General features: G+C 38.4%; 1 protein-coding gene across 3 annotated transcripts; it reads right to left on the minus strand.

The window, feature by feature from the left end:
* Window positions 1-1,181: 1,181 nt before the first annotated feature.
* On the minus strand, window positions 1,182-9,928 carry cyp1b1 (cytochrome P450, family 1, subfamily B, polypeptide 1). 3 transcript variants are annotated; one of them, XM_088420787.1, is made up of 3 exons: window positions 9,789-9,928; window positions 6,297-7,301; window positions 1,182-3,543 (listed from the first exon to the last, which is right to left on the minus strand). In XM_088420787.1, the coding sequence occupies exons 2-3, from the start codon at window positions 7,289-7,291 to the stop codon at window positions 2,940-2,942; spliced, it is 1,599 nt and encodes a 532-aa protein (XP_088276913.1). In that variant the 5' UTR covers window positions 7,292-7,301; window positions 9,789-9,928; the 3' UTR covers window positions 1,182-2,939. The 3 variants fall into 3 exon arrangements, with proteins under 3 accessions (XP_088276913.1, XP_088276914.1, XP_088276912.1); XM_088420788.1 differs by lacking the exon at window positions 9,789-9,928 and adding an exon at window positions 9,137-9,154; XM_088420786.1 differs by lacking the exon at window positions 9,789-9,928 and having other exon boundaries at window positions 6,297-7,544.
* Window positions 9,929-16,660: the final 6,732 nt, after the last annotated feature.

The following is a 16,660-nucleotide window of genomic DNA, read 5'->3' on the forward strand; positions in this document are numbered from 1 at the left end:
AGTGTTGATATGGGTTAGAGCCTAGTCTAAAAAAATAATTTGAGAAGCACTGGACTAAAATGATGTTATGGATGAGTACTGGTGCATAAGGCATGCACCTTTGAATTCAGTCTGTCAACTATGCTTCTAATGTCCATCTAGATATACTGTTTATCCAGATGTACTCTGTTTGCCAAGTTTGTTGTCCCCCACCCCCTCCCCCACCCCCCCAAAAAAACCTAAATTAAATGCCGCTCTTCTTTTTTATGCTTTCGTGACAGTACAAAGCTTTAATGATACCGTACACCGGTGGTTCTCAAGTGTGGGTGCTTGTATCCCTGGGAGTACTTGAAGGAACTTCGGGGGTACTCAAAATTTTAAATAAAATGAACAAACATGCACAAATATTGTTAAAATAATTCATGAATTAATTGTTTCAGACAAATAAGTTCATAAAACGAATTTTATGTTCAGTAGGGTATTCAAATTCATTATTGTAAAAAGCCAGATTCTCCCAGAATTCTCCTAGAATGGTTCTACCCAACTTGTCATATGCCACCTCTCGTTACCTGTCAGGTTAATGATTTATTTTTGTGAACACATCTCCACTATGATCCCAAAAGAGGACACATTAAATTAGGGGTACATCACGGAAAAAAGCTTGGAAAACCACTGTCTTAAATGTCTTTGTGCAACATTTGATCTTTTCCCAACAGGCCTATCTGCTTATCTCACAGTTAAGTTGAGGGGATATGATGGACTGTGCATATTCGTGAGGAATACCAGCATCACTCTTTATCTTGACATTAATGTCTCAGCTGGCAGCTCCACAGATTTGAGTGCTAAATTTTCCGTTCTGAACATCATGATTTGCAACTTGTGACAGGTGGGGCACCTTGAAGTCCTCGTTTTGAACGTGCCAGTGATAAAAAGAAGCATTTAGAACAATCATATCGGTCACCATCTACTGTACTTTTATCACACTTTGTTATGCGCTCTGCAGATTTCCATCAAGTACAGGATGTCCTGGTAGCGTGCGATGACAGCTGTGCAACCCCCTAACACTTCCGCTTTGTCCCAACCTGACCTGGCTGAGTGCTGGGGATGAAGGTGAGGGGAAGCAAATCGAGGTATGCCCATTTGAGGACCACACTTGGTGCATGCTAAAATATACACTACGGCAGCTGTATCATGAGACATAGGCATTTCAAAACAACACTTTTATTGTCCCACTTGGCTGCAACATGGAATTTACAAGAATTTGTGATTCGGTGAGATTACATATTTGGTTGTCGGGATTAAAATATTTACAAGATGGAGATCCAATTAGTTTAAAAAGTCTATTCACCCAAGTTAATTACTCTTTTTTTTTTTTTTGTCATTTAATAATAGGACAAAGGCAAATCATTTCAGAACTTTGTTCAGCATTGATGTGACTGTACTCTCAAAAGATTTTTTAAAGTAATGTGTTTTCACAAGTGTGCGCACCATCTTGTAACAGGATATGGTTGTTTTAAAATTAACTAATCCCATTCAAGACAATGATGATTAGGAATTGAGACACACCTGCCACCATTTCATGTGTGTTTTGTCAAGGTGGCAATTGTGAATTTGAGGTCAATCCTGAATGGCTGTTTCATACCAGACTGAGTTGGTCCAATATGTTTTTTTATTTATTTCACCCTAGTTTCTATTTACAGTACAGACAAAATGTTTGGACACACCTTCTCATTAAACTACTTAAGGTAATGATGTCCACTGTTTTTTTTCCCTTTGTTTAGCTAATTGTTTTTTTGCCATAATATGAATGTTAACAGTTGTCCATAATATGAGTTTTAACAGTTTTACAATAATGTTGTCGGCTGTGTATTAGCCTGATTTCTTTACAACACAACTGATGTTTCCAACCCCATTGACAGAGCGAGAAATTCCACTAAACTAGTTCAGTTGACTGCCTCTTAAAGCTCATTGATAGAATGAAGAAAGCAGTACTCAGAGAGAAGGGTGGCTATTTTGAAGAAACGAGAATATTAAAACAAGTTTCCAGTTATTTCACTTTTTCTTTTTGTCAAGTACTCAATTGATGCCTTCAGTGAAACTACATTATAAAGACATGAAAATAACCAAAACGCATCAAAGGAGGTGTGTCCAAACTTTTGGCCTGCACTGTATTTTGTAATACACAAGGTCATATTAGAACAAAATGTATGTACAGGCTACTATTCAACAAATACAGGCAGATTCATTTGATAGGTTTGCCTGTAGCCAAACAAATCAAAACAAATGCAAAACCCGCACATACCGAGGGACTCAACCAAGTCAGCTTGAGTCACAAGCTAATCATCTTAAAAAAAAAAAAAAAAAAAAAAACCTAATAGATCATTTACTAATGATTTAGATAAATACCGTCACGACCTAATGTAGGTCTATTTAGTAGTAAATACATACAACAGCTCGCAAGTAACGTTTGCTGTACAATAGCTTCCACAATTTATTACGTGCTTTATTTGGTAATACATCAGCTTCACTCCTGATTAACTACCTAGCAGGTCAAGCCAAGCTGAGCTTCCCTATGAGCTTATATGCCTGGTCGGGCACTTTTTAAACAGGAATGCTGTATTGAATGAAAACCTATAGTTAAACATTTGAATTCCAACAGCGGGATGTCACCATGATGTTTTAGCATCATAGTAGCACTTCATCCTCTGTAACGTCATTTGGTTAAGGTTATTGAGGCAGTCTTTTATTTAGTTGAACGTGGAGTGTTACATTTCATGCATGCCCAATGGCTGTAAATATATGACCAGTGTCATCTGGCTGTGACTGGGACTATATTACAGAAATGACTTGTTGCTTTGAACACGTGGTAGGTATGTTTTGTCAAAATTGACATTTCAGCTCATAAATATGTTCAGTTCTTTTGCCTCATTTTTCTCACTTCATTTGATTCCCTCCTTTTTTTAAGAGCCCGAGAGATCTGCTTTGACGTCTTCGTGGCAATCCGGATTGGTAACCTCTTCGAGCAACCTCATGTTATCTCGTAGAGACACGCCTATCAAGTAAGAGTTTGGTTTGAGAGTCAGTCCATAGGTGTTGCCGAGGGTGGGCGGCCTGGTCGGGTCTGTGCTGATGTGGCACTGGTGAGTCAGAAGAGCTGTGAAGAGAAAAACCTGAAATTTGGACAGTTCCTCTCCAATGCAGCGCCGCTTCCCAACAGAGAAGATGAGCACAGCGTTGCACAAGTCTTTGTTCAGATCACCGCCGGGTTGCAGGAAACGCTGGGGGTCAAATTTGTCAGGCTCTGACCAGATGGCGGGATTGTGATTGGAGGACCACTGGTTGACAAAAACCACTGTGTTCTTGGGGATGTTGTAGCCGCCGACGGATGTGTCGGTGGTAGTGTAGTGAGGGATGGTGAGCGGCACGAAGCTGGTGAAGCGCATCACCTCGTAGATGAAGGCCATGACATAAGGTAGCTGAGGCTGGTCCTCGATGGACGGGAGGCGACTGCGATCCACCACCTTGTCCACTTCTTCTCGGAGACGCACCTGCATCTCCGGGTACCTTTGTTCACCAGAATACCACCGTGGAGAAACGATAAAGTTAGCAAAATATCCACATGCTGATGTGTAAATGTTTGACTCTCAAGCTGTATTGCGATTACTGTGTGTCCTTGATGCCAACACAACATGGAAGGAATAGCTTTGCTGTTGCTAGTCTTATTATGCTAAGCTATGCTATGCTATTCTATGCTACCGTATGTGCTTAACGTCAAAACAATGGATGCAATTGCATTGCTGTTGCTATTCGTTTTGTGCTAAAATGTTCCTCAAATTTTGTGTGCTTGGTATTTAGTGCCATTCCTTAATATATACTGTATATAATTCAACAAAATAATGGTGTTGATTTGGGTCAAGGAAGGTTTTTTTTTTTTTTTTTTTAGCGTTGTGTGAAGTATTTCAACACTTATTTGTGAAAGTCAAAGTGAGGTAATGGAATAAAATGGCAAAAACTGTCACGGTGTAACCTTAACAGAGTACACAGGAACTCTAACTCCTTTTTTATAATGGTGTTCATTTCTGCACTGGCAACTGAATTTGTACATAATATAATTTGTACATATGTATGTAAACGTCAATGTGCTCAAAGCATTGATCACACTCATCCGGTCAATTGCTTCTGTAGTACTGGTAGATCAATTGGTCGTATTGGAAACAACTGTGCTAAATTAGCTATTAATTTTGCCAAAGGCACATCTGTTATTAATTGTATTAAGGATACATTTTTTCTTTATTATTTTCATTAATGACGTGAGTGCTGGTGCTGTGGTGGACGATTGCATGGTGACATCATGATACGTGTGCTTGCATCTGTGTTGGCTATTCTTGCTCCTAATGTCCACGAGCTAAGATGCTTACATTGCTTTTCCTATACTGTAGCTTCAATGTTGAGACCAATACAACTAACTTATAGTAATTGGATCATACTATGTTGATTAATGAATTGTAAAGCTATCTTACAGCAAACCATTTTTGATGTTGGCTAATGCAAAAGGACCTTTTTTTTTTGTTTTGATTCGGTTTGTTATTTTGGGAGGAGGGTTATCAAATTGACCCAAAAGTGTGTCATTTTTAAACAAAATTGGCTTATCTTTATTTTTAACTATTTTCAGAGTGTAAACATTTGCTTGCGCTGACAAAAAGAAAAGGCTTAAAATCATAAAAAAAAACGAGGAAATATGCATTCGATAAATTAATGAGTGTAAAAAAAGTGGATCTTCTGTTCATTCTATTTTCAATTATTTCATGAAAATCAAAACAGATGTTTAGGTCCATATTTTCCATTTTTATTGTTAAAACAAGGACGAAACCGCAGAAGACTGGATAGCACATCTGCCTCACAGTTCAGAGGTCACAGGTTCAATTCCAGCCTGCCCCAGCCTTCCTGTGTGGCATTTGCAAGTCCTCCCTGTTCCTGCCTGGACTTTCTCCAGGTACTCCGACTTCTTCCCACTCCAAAAACAAGCATGGTAGGTATATTGAACACTCCAATTTGCCCGTAGGTGTACTTGTGGGAATGAACGTTTGTTTGCCTCTGTGTGCACTGGATTGACTGCTACAGCCCAAAGCTGGGTTAAACTCCAGCATGCCCCACGATCGTGGTGAGGATAAGTGGGGATAGAAAATGGATGGATTTTAAAAACTATAGTAGAACCAATATGACAACCCTTTAAAAAAATATGTGGTGATTTCTTGAAGGGCTCAGATTTTTGTTCACTTTTTGATTGTCACACTTTTCAGTCAGATTGATGAAAGTACAGTAGTTCTGTAAGCACTACAGTAGTTCTGTAAGCACTAGCCTGTGTTTTAGTGTAGTGGGGTGAAGTAAACGATTGATCATTTAGAGTAACCTTTTCATTTAATTTAGAGTAACCATTTCTCTTATTAAATTTCCATAGGGTTCGAGGAACACCGTCTTGTCCAACTTGATTCATTAGCACTATTGCATCTGATACTGCTTCCAGTTTGCCTTCTTTTTCAGAGAGATTTTGTAATAGCCTTGCATTTTTGCAATTCGATTAACATATCAAATGAAAACAAAACAAAAAAAAATCCTCAATATTATAATAACACAAAATCCAATTTCATCTCTGTATTTTCATGAAAAACTGAGTTTAATTATTAAGACAAAAAAAGACGTTTTTTTTTTTTTGCTGTTTGATTTGCGTTTCAGAACCGGAAACAGAATGAACGCAAGGTACATGGACCGAAAAAGATTTAAAAAAAAAAACAAAGATGAAAGAAAAATCAAATGTATCCATTAAAGAAAAGAGTTAATGTTCACAATATTTGATGATATTGCTGCAATGTGGACGGTACATGTCATTATATTATTATATTATATTATTATATTACAGTTGTTTACTTATAGGACGGTACAAACAGAGTACAAGTGGACGTACCCCCCCCCTCCCCCACCCCCAGATAGTTTTTGCAATAAAATGCCCTATTTTCTGCATTAGGTGTTGTGAAGCTGGTAAGCTGGTTGTTACCTGAGCTCTTTTTGTAATGTCATTTTCAGTGGAGGGCTGCAACCCGAGATGGATAAAAATGGTTGAATTTGGCTACTTAATTTTGCAATATAAATCAGAATACTGCGTTTGGACGCGAGTTACTGTGAAGAAAACCTTTGAGTTGACTCAACTTTTAATTTACATTTTTTTAAAGTTTTTCAATGTTTGCAATTCATTTAAAGTAGGCTATATATTATTTTATGTAAAATTGTAAGCCTTCCCTGCAGTAAGGAAACGGTCTTACTTGATAAGGATGAGAATGATCCACTGCAGCATTGTTGACAGCGTGTCTTGACTCGCTCCAAATATATCTGCAACAGTGGCTGACACATAGTCCTTGGACGATGAGTAGCCGTTTTTCTCACCGATTTTGTCCAAGGCCATAATCAAGGCGTCAGTCATGTCCCTGATACTGCTCGACTGAAAGCTTTTTCTGTGCACTTTCACTTTTTCGACAATAAAGGCGCCGAACTCCCGATTGAGCTTCTTGAAATTGTCAAACAAAGTTTTGATGGGGTTGGGGAAGTACTGCAGCCAGGGCATCACGTCCACGATGCTCCCCGCGCCGACCGTCTCCGTAAACTGGCTGTTCCTGCCCACCACCTGTCGGAACTCCGCGTCCTCGTACGAGTACCTCTTGCCGAAGCACACCGCGCTCATGATGTTGGCCGTGGACACCACCAGGTCCTCCATGGGCACGAAGAACTTCTGCCGCGCGCTCTTGCGCAAGAAGAGCTGCAGAAGCTCTCGAAATTCGCAGAGGATGTGGCGCTCAAATGTCTTTTTGGTCACCTGGTTCCCCGTGGAAAACATCCTGACGGTGGAATGGGCCACCCTGCGGTGCGCCTTCCACGAATCCGACGCGGTGGCGAAAGCGAGCCCGTCCCCGTTGGAGATGTACCGGAACGAGGTGAAGTCGGGTCTGCCGGCAAACTCCGAGCCCTGTTTGATCAACGCCTGCCTGATAGAGTCCCCGTTGAGCACCACCACGCTTCGGCAGCCCAGTTTAATTTTGAAGACGCTGCCGTATTTCTCTGCCAGGCGCATGAAATACAGGTGCGGCGCTTTGCCCATTTGAGCCGCGTTGCCGATTACGGGCCAGGCGAACGGGCCCGGCACGCGCAAAACCGAGCGCTGTTGGAACCAGCGGCACACTTGGAAGGACAGCAAGAGGGTGGCGCATGTCACCATCAGGCTCCTCACAATCGCTCCTTCGCTCTCATCCAGTCTCAGAAGCATCTTGAAGATCCTGCGGGGAACGGCATTAATTTTAAAGACCTGCATTTGCCTTTAACATTGATAAAGTCAATATTTGGAAATGAAGCGTTGAACCAAAGATTAAATTTCTCTCTAACAGGGTGTTTATTTGTAACAATTCATGCTGCAGCCAAATTCAGCCACAAGCGCGCAGCCTGTTGCGCTCTCATGCATGCAGTTCTCTGCTTTGCAACGGTCCCAACATTGCAACCCGTTCGCGTCTTTGCTCCGTTTGATTACGTGGGCAGGTTTGTTTACTTGTGTGTGTATGTGTGTGTGTCGTTTCAAAGGGTGTCACGTACTCCACCCTGAAACCATCACTTCTTCGAGCAGCACCCCCCCCCCCCTACTATACGCACAAATACACAGGTATGTCCCGCTGTAATTATAAACGAAAATAATTTTGTTGTAAAACTCATAAACTATCATACTTATTTTTAAAAAATATTTTCTGTATTAATTTTATTGGTAGAAAGACAATTAGACGATTCGACTGCAAATGTATTTTGAAGTAAATATATAAGAGCAGATTAAATATAAATATTAGAATATAAATAACAGAATATGGACAAGCGGTGGCCTTTTCTCAGTCTAAACTTCACTCTTTTTTGACACTAAAAAGTAGCGCAAAGTTTCGGATTATTGTCCAATGTTTTATTTCATGTTCGAAATACTTTAGGTGTTCTAAAATTTTTTACTTTTATATAAAATATGTAATATACGCGAATAATGAGAAATACAAATGATAGTCACAACGACAATATATAAGGCTACACCCAGCATGCAAACATTACAATTATGTGCATGCGGCATACCTAGGCCATATCATTACTTGCACCTACACAATTTTGATGAACTGACTCTGTACAAAAGTTCTATTAAAACTTTAAAGTAGAATTTTCATGAACAGCATTTTTCATTTTGCAACAATTTGTGGTTTTTGAGTTGAACTGCGCACCAATGATTGTTAGTGCAGTTCATATAATGACATTTGTGTCGAATGTTATTCAGTCAGTTGTTTACTCATAGGACAAATGCAATAGAAAAGTGCTCTCAGTATGCTGCAGTATAGACCTACCACTGCTTACTACCCTTTAAATAATACATTTTTTTATGAATGCCCCCCTGTCAGTCCCAATATAAATCGAACATTATTTTGTTTACAAAAGCAGGCTTTTTGGTAAAGTTCATTTGATAGATATAGCATCTTCTGCTAAAAAAAAAAATGCTACAGCTGACCCATTTGTTAAAAATCTTGCTGTAATTTAATATCATTTTAATAGCGTATACATTCTTAGGCCTGTACTGTTTTCAATATTTAAATAAGGTCCGTTTTTCTCCTTTCTTTTTTTATGTTTTTTTCTTTTCTCATTCTGGTACATGATACATGAAGGGGCATAAAATATTGAACTCCTACCGGGCACAATTTCAGGGAATTTGGGATGTGCATTTCAATCAGGCCACCAGGAGGAGGCTGCACCCATGTTGTGAAGCAATACAGTACTTTGAAACGAGTGCCGCAATACAGGAGGAGGCCCTGCGCTGCGGCCTCATGTTGATCTCTGATCATTACTGGCATCTCTGTTGCAGGATGCAGTCTTTGAACGGGAGTCGGTGGAGTTGATGTATGCTTGCATGTTGCAAACTATTTTTACCGCATATGTGTATAAATTTAAAGGTAAATTGCTCGTGTGCAGGGCGTACGTGAGGGGGCATCGGGCTGACAATGCACCCAATAAATAAAAAGATTAAACAAATGAAAAAAAAGATATAAGAAATACAAACATGACGATTCACTTAGAGCATTTTGCGAGTTTTGCAAATTACAGGTTGTGTCACGTCCGTAGGCGGTGAAAGGATTTGGGGATCTGTTTCAGCACCGCGGACAGCAGCTTGTGTCTCAAGGATGATGGCCAGTGAACCCCTCGATCCATCCATTTCATCTCGCACATGTCCTAACTGAAATTAAAAGTGAACTGGTATCTGGCATGGACAATTTTGAGTCCTCAGGGAATATAACGAATACGTTTTGGAATGTGGGAGGAAGAATGAGCACCCCAGTGAAAAGACAAGAAAGCACAGGGTAAATATGTAAAGTCCACACAGGAAGGCCCACGCCAAGATTTAAGACTGATCATTTGAAACTGCAAGGAAAAATTGGTGTCCGTAATCCACCGTAGAAACCGCTTCATAATTATTACTATACAGGTAAAGTATAATTGGCCAATATTGTGGAATATTACGTTATTAAAATGTGTTGTTTTGCTCTGTAAGTACAATTATAAATTTTACCAATTTTTTTGCATGCTATTTTCAATCACACCATCATTAAATCACTCAATTGTCCTCCTTCTTCCTTTGATAGTTTTATAAATTACCTCAAAATTAAACCATCCATGCAAATTATTGTGCTAAAATTTTTAGATAAAAGACCTGAAAGTAAGACGTCCACAACATTTAGGAAGCAAAATGAACTTACCAAGCGTCCAGTTTTCCTCACTTGATGAGTGTCACATAAGTTGAGATTCTCATGTGATTGCATTTGTAGTCCACAATCGACCCAAGAGGGTGGAGACAAGCCAATGCGCAGACTGAACCCAACCTCCTTTATTTGCAGAACCTTGTTCATCATCAAGCCACATAATGTCACTTTTGTCTTTTTCTTTCTAAGGATATTTGTTTACAAATTAATGCTGCATAATTTCATTCATTTGATTTACTATGAAGTACAGTCACATATTGTTTAAATATAAGTTCGACGGTTCCTCTATCAATGTCACAAGTCTAACGGTTAGAGCTAAACTAGATAAGATGGGAAGCACCATTGATACAGTATATGTTGATTAAACTTGTTAATTTGAGAGTAGTTCTCTTCTGTTTTAGATTTAGGGTTAACCTCTTTTTCATAATTAAACCTTGAAATAATGTTCAACAACTGATGGATGTTAGTCAACTCCTCAGCTTTTACAGTTTCAGGCAAGATCAAATCAGAACTCAAACTGCACACATACACACACACACACACACACACACACACGCATACACACGTTGCAGATAAACCCCACCCATTATTTATGTAACAGTATTGACCACATCTTCAAATGAGTTTCTCCCAAGGTAACACCTTGCTGCACCTGTTATTTCCTGTTCAGTTTGACTAGCACACATTAAAAAAAAAATGGATTGATGTTTGGTTAAAAGAAGAAACTTTGGAATGTTTGTTACCTCAGAACTTCTAAATATGGTTTACAAGTAGAGTTTTAAATTTAATATGAAGAGCGAGAGAGAGAGAGAAAGATAGAGAGAGAGAGAGAGAGAGAGAGAGAGAGAGAGACTGGTGTTAGTGGTGTATGGAAAAGGTGGAATAAAAAGCTTTTAGGAATATAATATACAACTTAGCTTGAGGATTGATACTTAGAAATGATCTCTTTGGATGAAAATGTAGTTTTTGGTATGAATCCACCCATGCTTACTCCCAATCAGTTTTCAACATAGGACTTTGAAGAATGCACCCACTATTTTGTATTTTTTTGTCGGGTTGTCAAATTAATCGATTAATTGCAATCAATGAAATAACTGTCATAGTTAAAGCAACATTAAAAAAAGCGTTCATCTCATTAACATTTGTTTTCCGTATGCGTAATGACTCATTTCATGCATCTCGCTTCTTGTGTTTGTGATCTTGGCGGGTGAAAAATTAATGTCAATCACATCCTGAAGTGGACACTGATTGACTGTCATTTTGTTTGGCATAACCTGATACGCTCCTGATGTGGTTGATAGGGAAAGTCCATGAGTAGAAATAAGACGTGATAATGGAGTTGCACAAAAGAGTTGTCGATGAATGGTAAATTTAACTTGATAAAATGCCCAGACATCAACTTTTATAAAGATAGAGTGCTAGTTGTGTTTTGTAATAAGGTGTTTGCAAATAAGCAGCTCAATTTTAGCTTGCCACATAAATGCAAAGCACCCATCTGCGACTGCAGCCAATGCTAACGATAGCAGCAATGATGCTAATGTAGCAAGTCATAGCTCTTTTTCAAAATCAAGAACACCCCACGCTTGAGCAAATCTGAGACTGACAGGATGGTAGATGTTTTATTTTAATGTTAATTTCAAAAATTCCCTTTTTCGTTGTTGAATATCAATAGTTTGATCTGCCACAGGAACACAATATATTTAAAAATGAAACAAAAAAAAACTGGTGAAAGTTTGGAAGAACTTCTTAGGTTAGATCAAAATGAGATGAAGTAGATCAATAAATTCCAGATCTTAAATATTTATTTCAAATTTATTGTTTTAGATCTCTTGTTAGCACTCCTTCTATTTGTTAACTTCAATATAGGGTTCTATTGCCAATTTGCAGGTCACTTGTTACTCCAGTGTGTTCTACTCCTCTTTTCTAGTTTGTCTTGAGCTTTCCCTTTTGATGGCAAGGCGAACATTCAGCACAGTGATGTATTACAGCTCCATTTAAAATGGTATTCATTCTCAAATGTTTTTATTTCCTTTAAGTAACTCATCGGCTTGTGCATAAGCCTCCTTGATCCCCTAAATCTCACATTTCTCAGTGTGTGGAAACTGAAACATTTAGTTAATCCACTCATACTGTACTTGCTGTGAAGTGACTAGTGGCATTGCACAGCCATTAGCCACTGCCGTTGGCCTCCAAAGAACGCTCCTGAGTACGAATAAGCGCCGTCTCAACGGCGTTCCTTTTCCTACATGACTGACAGTTCAATTGCTCATCGCGTGTGAGTGAGAATGGAGGTCAGCGAGGAGTTGGCAGGAAGGTGTGTACAGGTGATGATTTGCACCTGCAGCAAAGGTACAGTTACACTGTAATGTGTTTCTTACCAGACTGCATCTTTCTCTTTCCTTTGAGCGAAATTTCACACAGAGGATTTGAGGAAAATGTCTTTTCAAGTATGGTTAATAAGTCCATTACTTTGGTTTACCTTGTATACATGACCTCAAAACACTTAGCCGGCTTATCTCATGCTCTGCATCAAATCAGTGTGAACCTGTAGGGAAGTACAGGGGGCCTCCTGGAAGGATTTGGAATACATGTTAAGTAGTCACGCAAATGTACCTCCTCATTCTCGTGTCAACACTGACAACTTCACCAAACATAGCTGCGCCTCTGGGTACAGTGCACGAATTATTATGACAAAGCTTGACTTTTGACAAATGGAATCATATTTGGCCATATTTAAAAACACACACACACACACACACACACACACACACACACATATATATATATATATATATATATATATATATATATATATATATATATATATATATATAGTGGGCATAGTGATGCCAGGATTTATTTTTTAATTTCAAGTGTAATTGCAATAAAATAAGGACTGGCATAATTTTTCTTCTTTTTCTTAATTTCAGGCACTATAATGCACTTGTTTTTTTTTCTATATTAGCCTAACCTTTAACCTGTATACATATAGGTCACTTATAAGACACTGTACAAAAAACGGTATCATTTTAACAAAAAAGAAATACAAAATCAACTTCAACACCTTTTAATTACTGTGCTTTTTTTATAGTGGTACATTTTAGTTAAACAGTGTTGAAAGTTGAGTTTGTATTTTTTTTTCTTTTAATGTTAAAAAGGATATATTATTTTTTTTTTTTTTAAGTTGTCATTCATTATTTCTTTCTTAATTTACTTAAGTTTCACTTTATGTATGGCCACTTCTTTATTGCCTTCTGGATGTCATTGATATTTTTACCTGTGGATCTCAGTCAGTTTTGGGCATGGTAAATCTTGTTCAACTATTGCAAAATGTGCATGCATTTTACTGTACATTCAAGGCCTGAAAACGTTTGGAAAGGTAACAATTTGATTAACAATTTGAGTAACAAAAAAAAGAGAATAAATAGGCTATTACTGATTTAAAGAATATGAAGAATTTCACATGTTTTAATATGTCAAAGTTAATAAAGACAACGACCGACACAATGGTCAATTTTTTTTGTGCTTTTTTTTTGTGTGCAGTGCCCTAATGACCTAGGGGATTACTCAACCTACTGCAGTTTGGATATGTGACCACCACCAGAACCAAACTTGGCGAGCGTTCTATAGGCTACACTTTCGAGCAAAGAACTTTAACCCTCCTGCAGCCACCTCATTACGCCCGAATGCCAGTTCGACAACCTACAGTCACTCCCGCTCCCCTACGCTATTTTATTCTTTCCAGAAAAAAAAAAAACAAAAACCTGCTGCCTCTCCAAGTTCTGCAGATGAGTGCTAATGAGAATCCTGATGACCTTGCAGATGAACTGAGTATTCATTGAGGTAGCTCTTTGGGCTTTTTTTGTTTTGTTTTTGTCTGGGCCAAGTGCTCCTGAGGCCCTTGCCAAAGCGTAACCAGCAGCCCGTGAAGGCATCTCCCCTCTGTTCTCACACTAAAAGGGCATTTTCCCCCTTGAATTACGAATGGAAGTGCAGGCCAGACTTTTTTTGTTTTGTTTTACTGGAAAAAAACCCTTTTCAATCCAATTGAACTTTTGCTACTTTTTGCAAAGAATGGGGGGCTTAATACGAGTCTAGCCGCATGACTGCGCATGTCAAATCCATGCCAGCTAAAAAGGCTTTGCTCGCATCTTCTCTGCTCCTGTTGGACAACTGTTGTCATCCATCATTGTTTTTATTGGTCTAATTGAAGAAAATATTTGAAAAATACTAGTGTCTGATGACAATATAGTGAAGGCTCTCATAGGTTAGTGAATCAAGAATTTATGTAAAATCTGATATTTAAAAAAAAAAGTAAATTTTACACAGAATTACATCGATCGACAACTCCAACAGGTTTGTGTCCATGGTAACGCTCTGTGAATGCAAAGTATTCCGAAATATGTATTTTGCATTTAGAACAAGAGCCCTATATCTCCTTGAGGCTCACAAAAATAAGACTCTCAAAATGAATACGCTGGTGAAAAATAGTTATGTTCAGAATCAGGAAAATTTAAACAATACTCAAAATAAAAAAATACCCAACAATAACTACCATGTTGCATTGTATAAATAATATACAAAAATGAAATACCTATATCATCTGGAGAAGTTCACTTCTGTATATATCGTGAAAAAAGTATAAACATTTTGAAAGAAATATAACATATTCACCAAAAATACTAAATAATCATTTTGTGTCACTAATCACAATGTGTGCAGATTTTAAAAGTTTTTTTTTTCTAGTAAAACCTGGCTAGCGATTAATCTGAGTAAGGAAGCATGCTGATGTCATGAAGAGCCTTCAGCCTGAACCGGTAAGGATGAAATTGAAATCCGATTGGTTAGAAGAACAGCCCCATTCCTGATGTTCGTTCATTTGCATTGGTCAGCATGATTGATTCTGAAGACCCCACATGGGCAACACAGATGGCAACACAGAGAAGCTGAATGCAACTGGGACAAATCTAACATCCACCAGCAGTGGAAGCAGTATAGCCAAGAGAAACAGTCAAAAATGAGGAAACTAAATAGCTGAAAAATGAATAAATACATGTTTGTGGAATAAACAATAGACATGTAGGTACATCAGGACTTCTGATGGTGTTCATTTTGCCACTGGCTCATGTTAATTGAACCCCATGCACAAAACCTACTCGGGTAGCCATGTTTAAAGATGCAGAGTAGAAAAGCCAACCACTGCTCCTTCCTGTGCCCAATTAAGTTGAATCTGATCTCTTCTCTGCTTGATGATGGTGTTGCTATTCTAACCCAAATCGGACCTGTCATTAAAAGTCACAGAAGCTTAGTGATGATGATCTCTCTGGTCTTTCCTTCCTACCCACTGTGAGAGGTCAGAGGTGAGATACAGCTCCAAAGGAAACCGTGTCTCCTCAGTAACCCCCTCCTAAACATTGTCCTTGAGAGTCTCCCTGGAATGTAATGATGGCAGACAGTCAAGTAAAATAGGCTGCAGCCTGAAGAGGTGGAAATCACGCAAGATGCCGTCTCTTGTCCGACGCACAGCATGAATATGCTGTAATGGATATAATGGCTCTCGGAGAAACAAAGTCAAGTTGAAACAATGAGTTAAGACATCAAGGGAAGGCTCTTTTATTGGGATTAAGCAAAACATTTCAAAAGCCTAATGGTTAATCTTTTACCAATCAATTCAATGAAGGCATTTAATTTTAAAGGCTTTTAGGGTGGTTTATTTTAGTACTTTGGTAAAGCTGGAACACTTTCAGGAAGAATTAAAATCATGGAAATAATCTTTGGGTTTTACTGAATCACACAAATGTAGCTCCAAATCCTTCCATCTACAACACGACCAAGTTGTGTACATTAGCTGGTCTCTCAAAGTATCTTAGATCAAGTTTTATAATGTGTGAAAAGGTTGAAACTACCGTGCTTAAAGTCAACCCATGGTGCTCAGAAGTAAAAAAGTATATATCAAGAAATACTGCATCCATCCTAATAGTTTGAAGAACCTTTCATCTGTACTGCCTCAAAAATGGTCTGCATTTACCAGGAGAAAAATGGAAGGAAAGACCAGCTGTCACTTCTTGGCTGTGTGAACATTGTCTCAACAAATAATTTACCCGAGGTATTTTAAGACAGGCTTTAATACAACCGGCGAAACCAAAAACCTGTTTGATGTTCTTTTTCTGAATAAACTATGTCTATTTTTCCTTCTGAGAACCACAGGTATAGTTTCATTAGTAAAAAATTACTAGTTTGTCTCAATTACGGCGACAGTTTCCCCCTATCATAATAATTGCTTTGAAAGTGAGGTGAGACCTAAACATCCAAACACACGCAATCCGACACATATTCTGAAGTGAACGTCATCTTTCATCAACTCTTTCTAAGAATGTGATGCACAAGAGTGCAGCGGCTTTTCGCTCTCCTTATTGGTGGTTTCTATTAACAGATCCGTTATTTACAGCCAGGGCGGCACATCCGCCTTACATGTGGAGGTCGTGGGTTCGATTCCAGCTTCAGCCTTCATGTGTGGACTTCGAACACCAAATATGATTTTTCTAATTATTTGGCTATTGACAAAAAAACAAACAACAACAACCAGTTCCATTCCTCTTGATAGTCGAAACCAAAGGTAGCAACCAGCACTTGGGACTTGTTTCAAATACAGCAGATCAATGGGTAAATATAAAAAAAAATATGCTTGAGGTTTTTTCTCTATTTTTTGTGAGATTAGAAAGAGATTATTTGGTCAGTTAATTCCATTTGAATTTTTTAAACGCTCAATTTTTTTTTTTTTTAAATCTTGACTAGTAATCAAAACAATAACTTTAGTTTACCTTTCTATTCTTCATCCCTGTACTTTCCGCGCTTTATTTTAAACCTTT

The sequence above is a fragment of the Hippichthys cyanospilos genome, chromosome 8 (assembly GCF_059441005.1).
Source record: "Hippichthys cyanospilos isolate Australia breed blue-spotted pipefish chromosome 8, RoL_Hcya_1.0, whole genome shotgun sequence".
Classification (NCBI taxonomy): domain Eukaryota; kingdom Metazoa; phylum Chordata; class Actinopteri; order Syngnathiformes; family Syngnathidae; genus Hippichthys; species Hippichthys cyanospilos.

Excerpts from the sequence above, each read along its gene's own strand:
- cyp1b1 (XM_088420786.1), bottom strand. The coding sequence starts at position 7,336 with ATGCAGGTCTTTAAAATTAATGCCGTTCCCCGCAGGATCTTCAAGATG. Across the intron at positions 3,544-6,296 it reads ATCATTCTCATCCTTATCAA|GTACCCGGAGATGCAGGTGC; the intron begins GTAAGACCGTTT and ends TGGTGAACAAAG.